Here is a 10,489-nt window from a genome sequence, read left to right as displayed (position 1 = left end):
AAAACTCGGGACAGCAATGGAGTACTTCAACTTTTATTTTCTCCTCTTGTTCTGGATGAAGCCGTCACATGTCGCGTGCTCCATCGACGCAAGCCAGCCGCCCGTCCCCATCCCTAAAGGCAAGCCCTGCACCCTCTTTATTCACCGTTCACTTTCTCAACTCAAAGCTGTCGGTGGCGTCTCCCCATTAAACAGGCTGGGTTATTTCATCTCTCCGCCAACTGGGGTGTCGCCTGGGGTTTTTTTTAGGACCGTAAGTAAAAGTTTCGTCAGGTTTATACCTGTTCTGGTTTCAAGGTGTTAATACCAAAATGTAAAAAAAAAAAACTTTTTGAAGAAGTAATTTGGTACCTACATGGCACTACGTGAGGAGGTGCAGGTTGCTTGTCTCCGGCACAGTGAGGGGAGGTGATGTTATGGAGTCTGTGTTGAATTGGCATGATGGTGTTCGAGGGGGAAAAAGACAAAAAGAAAAGAAAAAGAAGAAACCTCTGCGGTTTCTCACAATTTAGTCTTCATCTGTGTATACCTGTTCTGGCAATTCACGGGACAAGAGTTAGTTTTTTAATTTTCTAATTTTATTTTTTTAACGTATACTATTTGCTTGATATTCAACTTTTTTATTTTTATTTAAAAAATTTTTCAATATATACGATTTGCGTAATGTCAACTTTTTAAATTTTTATTTATTTTTTAAAATATATACTATTTGCGTAATGGTCGACTTTTCTATTTTTTATTTTTATTTAAAAAAATTTTTTTAATATATACTATTTGCGTAACGGTCAACTTTTTTTATTTTTTTATTTTTTTAATACATACTGTTTGTGTAATGGCCGACCTTTTTATTTTTATTTTTAAATTTTTTTAATATATACTATTTGTGTAATCGTCAACCTTTTTATTTTAATTTTTTAATTTTTTTAATATATACTATTTGTGTAATCGTCAACCTTCTTATTTTTATTTTTATTTTAATATATACTATTTGCGTAATGGTCAACCTTTAGTACGCCCATGGGGGGGAGGATATGACCGACCGGAAGCAGCTCGAGCCTTTTCGGGGAGCTGAAATGCTTTAAGTTGTGCAAATTACTTGGTAATTTCGAAATTCTGAATTAAAGTTTTGATTTAGTTTGACCAGAAAGTTTAGCAAAAAAAAACAAACGCACGTCTGTTGACTTAAACTCGGGGTGTCTCATCCGTTCATCAGTAGCAAATATCATTTAATAGCAAACCACCAATTACTCGCCAGACACAGCTCTGTAAACCTGCTATAACTGAACTGATTCGGTTTGGAGCCGGGCCAAGACGAACGTGTTTGTGCCGTTGAATGCTCAGCTGTTATAAACCCAAACTCTTTGGATATATTTAGCTTTATGTCTCCAAAAACATCCCAGATGTGTTGGAATTTTATTGAGTTGTATAACGAAAAGGGGGGGGGAGTGGTGTCACTAAAGTGTTCTGTCAATTACTCCAGAGTCCTTTCTCATTTAACTCGCAGTCCCTCTTGTAAAAGCTGTAAAGGAGACTGCGCCATAAGTGGACACACATGTCTCCTGCGTCGCCGCTTTGGTCCACGTTAAAGGGACAATGCTTCGGCATGGGGGAATTGTATGCAACCCTAATGAAGCATTTCTTCTTGGCGAGAAAGTCGATCATGGCGGACTTTCAAGGAAAATAATCTCTTGTAGGCCAAGTTATCAGAGCTTTAGCCACCAGAAGCACCGCTGGGTTCAGTTGTTTCAATTGTCTTTGTCTTCACAGCTGTAACCGCGACAGGCCGAGCATCGTCGGAAGAATACAGTAGTTTAATTAACGCGAAGGAAGACAAGCTTGCCTTTGTAAGCCCGTGCCAAACAGACATGTTGAGCCAAAACATCCTGCAGGGGGTCTACAAACACTGTTTGCCAAGGTGGCCCAGCTCATTATAAAGTTTAGTACTCAGACATTGATCAAAGAAATCCATTGTTGACCCGGGACCCGAGTCCTGCAAAACGGTTCTGCTGCTTGTTCATCCGAAGTTATGTTGGGTTTCGCCAAATACTGATATTTTGTGTCCCTCCTCATTATTGAAGACACGGGGCTCTTGTGGGGAAGGCCTGTTCAGATACTGGTTTACAGGGTAAGTCAAGCAGCAAGTCACTTTTTAGTCTACTGGAAATATTTCTTTCTTTATTTTCTGATAGAACAGCAAATGAGGCGTTATGGGCATTATGTAAGAGAAACAAAAGTCTCTGGCTTGGCAGGATCATATTCAGTCTTGGCCAGCAGGGTAATGCCTTTTTTGGGGGTGGGTGGGTCGGGGGGGGGCCTAGACTCCGACATATCTCATGAGTTATGTCATTGTTCAACGCTTACCGGACTGTTAAAGACTAAATGATTTGTTCCACAAACCTTCTCTAAGAGGCCTTTCTTTTAAACATGTTTCCAATGAATTCACTCCAGCTGCCCGCATGGTCATTGAATGTGAGTCCAATTTCCCAATAAACTCAATGGATAAGTGCCAGCACTCAAAACATAACTACGTCTCAGTCGACAGCAGCGGTGTACTGGCCATCGGGCATACCAGGACAAATCCCAGTGGGCCGCCGCATCGGTGGGCCGGTGGGCCGTCAATAAACCCACACAGGCCCTGTGTGCCTGTCGGCCAGGGTGCGCATGAGAGCGTGCTGTGTACGTTTTCGGGGACTGGGCTCACTGGCCAATCACAACCAAGTTAGTTAATGCGCGTTAACATTCTGGACGCAAAAGTAGTGTGCGGCAGTGAGATGGCCTACGAAAGCCATGGACCAGAAAATGTCAAAAAGTAAAGGAGGGGTTGAAAATTTTTGAGGAAAAAAATGGAGCACACATTACAGGCACAGTCTTCCAAATGAGACTGTCCTCCACCAAAAAAACGACCCCAAAGGTCGTTTGTACAAGCAGCTTAAGCGACCTCTAGCGGCCGTGCAGCCAGTAGCAATATTAGTTACTATACTAGACGGCGAAACAACACAAAAAGGCACTGACTACATATTCTATTGTTCTCAAATTGTTTTTATCACTACTTACTGACTACTTACCTGTATTAGCCTGTCTATGAGGTGTTATATAAAGGATGTCGACAAGTAGATAAAAACCCACAAGGCATAGAGGTGAAAAGTATCTGTGGCATAGCTCCTGCCACCGGTAGGGGCGCTAATTTAGGAAACGCCCCTGTGGGTCGTATTAGAGGATAAATGACCGATGTGGTCGAATGGGTTAGAGGAGAAGCACGAAACCGTCATGACCCACGGCGCACCTGTGCTGCACATATAGGTGGAGCAAGGCAGTAGGTAGCAATTATGTTCCGGGGATTGGTCATATCCTAAAGTGTAATGAGGAAAACTAGGCTAACTATATAGCTAGCTAGCTTAGGCATGTCCTCACCTCTTTAACGTTATTTATTGTCCGTATGTTCACACATCAGTTGCGAGCGTGTCCTACTAAACTTCCCTCTCAGGTGTTTACGATGCATAGCCCATGGGGAAAAGTCGACATACTGTTTGGGCATCAGCATCTTCAAGTATCCAGCAACGCTATTTAAGAGGAGCAGACTGAAGCAGTGAGATGAACATTAAATTATAGGCTAGGCTACATGCTCAGTTAAAACTGCTGTAACTTCTGGTTACAAAACGACCCCACTGATAGACTACTTGTTACTGTTTAAGCCATGCTGATGGCATCCAAATATATGTCTTGGAATAGACTTAATATGCTACTTTCTATTGCAAAAGCCCCCGAATACGTTCAGAATCACCTGTCAGCAATGAAAGATTACATCATTAACAGCTAGGACTCGGGTTATAAATCTGGTGGGCTATGTCCTGTAGTTGCATTAACCCCACCTCCCACTGACCTGGCTGTCGGTGAGGGCTGTCCAGGGCTGAATTTCTTTCCCAGTACACCCCTGGTCAACGGGACAGAAATGTAATAAATAACATCACAACTTGTTTATTTTCAAGCTTTTGATTAATCAAATTTCAGTCCACACCTCGTTTTGTGCAAAACTTTTCCCTCTGTTGAAGATAAAACTACAGTTCACGTATTCTGACCGACTGCCCAGTGAGCTATGAAGCTGCCACCCTTTCTCAAGAAAAGGGAGCCTGTTGCATAGAGATTTTGTGCAAACCAAGAGCTTGCAGGTTAAGTAAATAAAAAGGGGAAAAATTACTCAATGGGGGTTCAAAGAAAAAGACTGCTCTCTTAAGTCACGTCGGCAGCACTTCACAGAAGGACATTCAGACACATCATCGTTTGCATTCCTGGCAGCGGCTGGGACGTATCTCTTAACGGAAGTCTGTGGGAGAGGTGGAAAGATGCCACCACCCTGCACATTTGGGGTCTTGCACAAAAGCTCCATGCAACGGGCTGCTTGAGGCTCAGCAAACCAGTCTCGCAGACACCACCATCAACACTCCAGCATGGGTTTTCACACAGGAGAAAAGGGAAACTCCACCTCAGATTCTCCATGGCTTATATGCTGTATAATGACTCTGGCCTAATTTTAGTCTTCAGTGCTAACAAACCCTGTTGGCTGGCCTAACCTGTAATTGGGAGCCTAGAACATCGTCACATCACCACAAGTTTGACTGAATACCTCTTTTCCAGCAAATGTGTGTTGTCGTCTGTTTGTTTGTTTGGTGTGTTTGAGATCCTTTCTGTCACCAAACAAGTAGATAAGGACTGTATAAACAGAAAGCTGGGCCATCCAAGGACACACGTCTCAAGTCTCATAGGCTCTTAAACAACGGATGGCAGTTCAGCATCGCTGTCAGGACCATATTTACTGTCTTGTCTCGCCGATGGTCACAAATAGTGCCTCGTCACTCAGAGGAGACAGTTTGGGTGAGGTAGTGGAGCAGCTGTTGAGCTTTGGCGGGGACATTTCAGTGGCTATGTCTTTTTCGTCTTTCCTGAAAAACTTGGAGGCTCTGTCTACATATGTGATCCCCTTTAAAAGTTAATAATTGTAATATCCCCATTCAAAAGAGGTAACAAACCTCCAAAATATGGGCACTGGAACTCTTGGAACAATATAATGCAATGTAATAAAATAATATAATACAATATAACACAACACTTGATATTTTGTAAGGAAATCAGTGATTCACTAATTGAATAGCAAAGACCTTCGATTAAGGTAATGACAGAGATAATGAAGGCCTTAAATGGTACAGATGTGCCACTTATCTGAGTAGGCCTTAAATGGTACAGATGTGCCACTTATCTGAGTAGTACAGTATGTATCTGAAAATCCGATTAGGTAAAGAAAAGCCTTTCCATGTAAGTAAAAGTTGGACATGAAATAACTCAACAAATCAAGCTAAATTAGCTCATGGTGTTATATTCTGGTGTCTGCTTACATTAATCGTGGCACAATTATTTATTCATTCATTTTGCTGATAGGAAAAACTGAGCTTTTAGCTGAGAACCCAAATTGGTAAATGTGGTCTTGTGCTCGGAGCTAGTTTGGTAGCGCTGAAAGCTATTAACTGGTGAAGACGGCAACACAGATGGCCAGCCACCATTACACGTGACGATCGCAATCATACTTACTACCCCTTTAGAAAGTATGTCATGACGTCGTGATGTTGAAATGTTTTTTTCTTGAGGGGGGGGCTTCTGCCTTGAAATTATTTTTGGTAAGAATAAATGAATAAGAGCTAGTGTTGACGTTAGCGGAGAGACAAAAAGTTGATGACATCATGCTGCATTCTGAGGTTGCAGTGGCTGGAGTCTGGCATGTGTAATTGAAAGTAATTGAAAACACAGCTCCTGTTGCAGATGCACTGCCTGGCTCTCGTGTGTTTTATCAATTATAGAGGCTAAAAGCCCCACTTTAATATAAGCCCTAATTTAGTGCTGGACAGCGGAAATAATGCCTGACTAACTATCGCCAAGCAACCAGCATCCCCGTTCTTTTCCAAACCCAGCCCTCAAATTAGGTTAGTGGGGCTGACCAAAAACACATGGGGCATTCACCCAGGTGGAGACTATGGTGTATGTTAGGTGTAAAGGAATGTCTGCATGTCTGAGGGCTTCTGACTTCCAGGTAACAAAACTCTTACTTGTGTGCCAAGGGTGCTTTGTGGTTACTTTAAAATTCTAATGTAGTTTAAAGCTATGAAGCCTGTAAAAGCAATAGTAGGTTGGCGAACAGCCTGTGTGTTTTTGTATTGTGTGCTTGTAGTTTGAGGGCTAAGAAACTGGGTTGATGTTCTTTGTCCATTTTAGGATGATCATAATGCACCAATAAGTTGTAGGAGAGGTCTTGTGACTTTAACATGCTCTTTCATTAGAAGTACTTGGACTTGATATGTATACAAACCACTAATGTTGCTCAAGAAGCCAGTAACTTCTTCAGTAGTTCCCCCGAATCCCCAATCAGGATCTGATTCAGGGGAGAGAAAAAAAAGGACTATAATGCCTTGCTGAATCTGAATCACAAATGGGCCCCTGAAATCTTAACACTATCTATCATGGCATGAGCTCATAGCTAGAATTAAAATCCATTATTTGCACAGGGGAATAAGTCAACGCTCCATTTGTTTTCTGCTCAGCGTGGTCATGATATCTCATTGTTCCATGCCTTGCAGTAAAACAGAAATCAGACTGAGCCAAACAGATGTTACACCTTAGAAATGCAGGCTTTAGACTGGGGTAGCATGCATTTTTCTTGATTAGATGCTATTTTTCACCAATTTTAAACCCTTCCAGGGGAGCCTTTTTTTTGGTCATAATGTGCAATTTCTCCTCTTCTTCTAGAGATTATTACCTTAGGGATTCTGCAGGGCTTAATTTTAGGCTTCATCTCGCCCCCCCCCTCCACTTGGCAACATATGATATAGCCAAACACAATGTGTCTTTCCACTGCTCAGCAGATGGTACCCAGTTATACCTCCCATTAAAATTAGAAGACCCAAGCTGTATAAACACTCTTAGAAGTGTAAATCGGGCTCCATACTTTGGATGTCGCACAACATTTTACAGCTCAATGGAAGTAATTCTGAAATGCCCCCCGCTGTCCCAGAAATCCAATCTTCAAGGATCTTGGTGGTCTGCTAATTTACATAAAACCAGTTGCCAGGAACATAGGAGTGTTTTTTTATTAGTGGCTTTAGTTTTGAAGAGTCAATAAAGAAAACGGGTAGTGCAGTCTTGCTTCTGACTCTTGAGATAGACGTCAAACGCTGACTCATTGATCCTCCACAGATTTAAAGCCTTAATTTTAGGTCATCTCATTTAGAGAGATGATCCTGCTGTTTCCGCCTCAGTCAGAAGTCATTCTTATGTCATCAGGACTCCTATTTTGTGTAGCACCCTGCTGAAGAAACTGACAAAATTTAAAACTTGGCTTTTAAAGTCCCTCTTGAAAGGTGCCTTTAAAGTGTACTTTTGTGTAATATTTCTGATTTTAACCTTGTAAAGCATTTTCTAACTTTTTTTTAACATTACTATACATTTTAATATGGGAAAAAGGAAATTATAATCTAATTTCACTTTTATATGGTAAATTTATTTATTCCTCTCTATCTTCTACTCATCAAAACAGTACTAGTTGTACTACTAGTACTGCGTTAGTATGTTGTGGGTGTTACAGTGAGCAGTGCATTTTTACCGGGATGACACCAAAAAACATCTCAATTTATGGGAATTTGTGCTCCCTCACCAAGAGCACCCCGTCAAAGAGGAAACATCCTGTTGTCCTGATGTCCAAGGCCCGTTTACATTTCTCATGAGACGCCTTTCCCCTCGGCAAGAAATGCTTACTTAAGCAGAGGCGCCGCCAGTGTGTCGAAGCGCTCACTCATCGAAGTGTGAAAGTTTACCTAGATGGCTGTATCCCACGACACACACACACACACACACACACACACACACACACACACACACACACACACACACAAACAAACACAGAAAGAGAGACAGACAGACAGACAGAGGAGAGAGAGACAGACAGGCAGAGGAGAGAGAGAGCAACAGAGACAGTAGAGAGAGACAGACAGACAAAGAGAGAGACAGGCAGACAGCGAGAGAGAGAGACAGAGACAGAGGAGAGAGAGGGAGACAGAGACAGACAGTCAGTCAGACAGACAGACAGAGACAGAGATAGAGGAGAGAGACAGAGACAGACAGACAGAGAGAGGAAAAAGAGAGAGGCAGAGACAGACAGACAGACAGACACACAGAGACAGAGGGAGACAGACAGAAAGAGACAGACAGAGGAGAGAGAGAGAGAGAGAGAGAGAGAGAGAGAGAGAGAGAGAGAGAGAGAGAGAGAGAGAGAGAGCGAGGCAGAGAATGCTTGGCATCCATGCCTTCCTTGGGAAAGTCACAGCAGCACTGTCTGACCTGCATTCCTGTTTTTCCGAGTGCTGCTCTTACAGGAAAGCCTAAATGAGCGCCGCAGTGTTTGCCCCCATCCCCTACGTAGCATGATTACAGTCTTTTCATCAACATCAGTGCCTATGAAGAACGTTGTGAAGAGCTAGAGTTGGCCCAGGACTGTAGTTATGTTGGGGGGAAGTTTTAGTTTCTTTGTGTTGAAAGAGTTCTGGGAATATTTCTTTTTCCTCTGTCTTATAATTAACATGATGAATCTACTTGTTTTCATTAAACCGGCTCACTACCAAAAGTAGACGTGTTGTTTTCACCAGTATCTCATCTCAGTAAAAAGGCAAGTCATCCTTAAAGGAAAATCATTTCGATTTTCAACATATATGTTGTAAGGCCAACACTCCATTAGCAGTCTATTGTGCGTCTCACAAATGCCGCTGAAATTGTGTCCGTGTGTGATGTCACTCGCGGACAATCTGTGAAGGCGAAAACTTACTGCGTGGTTTGCTGAAGGGCTGCACTGACTAAGAAAATGCAAATAATAAAGCTAAATTATACAGCTCTACGTGGCATTGTTAATTACATTGACTTATACAGCTCTAGGTAGTGTTATTATTCAAATTTTCTCATACAACGCAGCCTACTGGCAAACCAGGAATGCAGTTTTCTCATCCACAGACTATCAACCAGTCATATCACCTGCAGACACGATACCAGCTGCACTTCAGACAACAAAGAAAACTGCTCGACATTGTGGCTGCTGCTGGAGTGCAATCACTACAACGCAGGGATAATGTTAAACAAACAAGAGATTACATCTAACGTTTTTGGTTTTGTGAACTGTGGAAAAATCCCGGAATTAGCTTGGCTACGCCTATAATGAGTCTTAAAACCCACACTATGAGAAAATTAAAATGTGGCTAGACTGACAAAGTAAAAGAGTTGTCTCAAATCCGACAAAATAATTGTGGATTTGTTCTTGTGTGTGTGTCTGAATCATATGATGCTGCTTTGGATTATCATCCAGTTTGATGTATATATATCCTTCTTCATCTGATATCATCTGACACCTTTCAGTGAGGGATGTTCTCATGAAACAAAACAGAAAATTTGGCATACACGGCCACTTGACTAAACCTTTTTCCAGTGAATCACCCAACCTGCCTCTGGTTTGTTTTTTAACCAGTTTGGATGAGATGAGATCAGCTTTATCTATCAACCCTTGTTGGAAAATGCTTGCCTCTAGTAGAGATGATAGCTAGCAAATAAACTTTAACAGTTATGGTTTGGGGCATAAAGGGGACAAAAACAACAACACAGAAACAGAGTTCACATCTATTTTTCTCTGTGGCCATGATAGTTTGATAGGTATTCATCATTATAAGAAACTCTTTCCCAATACTTATATCCTGACAAAGGGGATGTGGGAAGTTCCAGCTCATTGTTTTTTTTAGCTTTATATCACATTTTTCAAGCTGACTTAGCCAAATCAATCTGAATTTGTGGAATTATTAAATTATGAAGTATATCTCCCTCTTATAATTCTGGATACTTTCACATCCCACAATGTTCAGCTCATTTTTTGCTGTCAAAGGTGTGGCTCAGTAAAGCACAAGCACTGCATGCAGTCTGATTCTTCTGTTGTTAATTCATGCATCTTCTAGACCAACCGTTAAGAAGGCAATAACTGATAAAATTAAATAAAGACAATCAAAAATTGTTTTTTGCTCTTTAATTCTTTGTTTTATTTGACAGTTTGGGAATTGGGAATTCTATTTGGATTTTGGCAGTTTTATTATGAGCTAACAGGGTTTGAATATTTAGATGGATGTTTACGTGAAGTAGATCTCCACCTCGTGCTCATCTTGCCAACAGCTGTTTTTCCTCATGAACATCTGTGAAGTGTATCATTGAAGGATTATGATGACGTCCATTAGCTTCATGCTCTCTAGTCTGTGTCATTGATAACATTTCATTAGTTTCCTTCCATGCTCATTGTAAGCACGAACTGATCTCGCCGCCATATTGGTGTTGTTCGCACAACATCAGAATTAATGTTGCTTCAGGACCATCATTGCAACGAGCAATCACGTTGTCGCGAAGTCGTGCCTTTGCGACACAGGGATAT

General features: G+C 41.5%; 1 protein-coding gene across 2 annotated transcripts in view; it reads left to right on the top strand.

The window, feature by feature from the left end:
* plod2 (procollagen-lysine, 2-oxoglutarate 5-dioxygenase 2) overlaps window positions 1-10,489 on the top strand; it is a 43,634-nt gene that overhangs the window by 210 nt on the left and 32,935 nt on the right. For both annotated transcript variants that reach the window (XM_056299355.1, XM_056299353.1), the window contains exon 1: window positions 1-119. This exon is cut by the window's left edge and continues 210 nt beyond it. In XM_056299355.1, coding sequence (XP_056155330.1) covers window positions 17-119 — 103 coding nt within the window. In that variant the 5' untranslated portion in view covers window positions 1-16. The remainder of the gene's footprint in view (window positions 120-10,489) is intronic.

The sequence above is a fragment of the Lampris incognitus genome, chromosome 19, assembly GCF_029633865.1.
Source record: "Lampris incognitus isolate fLamInc1 chromosome 19, fLamInc1.hap2, whole genome shotgun sequence".
Classification (NCBI taxonomy): domain Eukaryota; kingdom Metazoa; phylum Chordata; class Actinopteri; order Lampriformes; family Lampridae; genus Lampris; species Lampris incognitus.
This window is presented reverse-complemented; position numbering and strand designations above follow the sequence as displayed.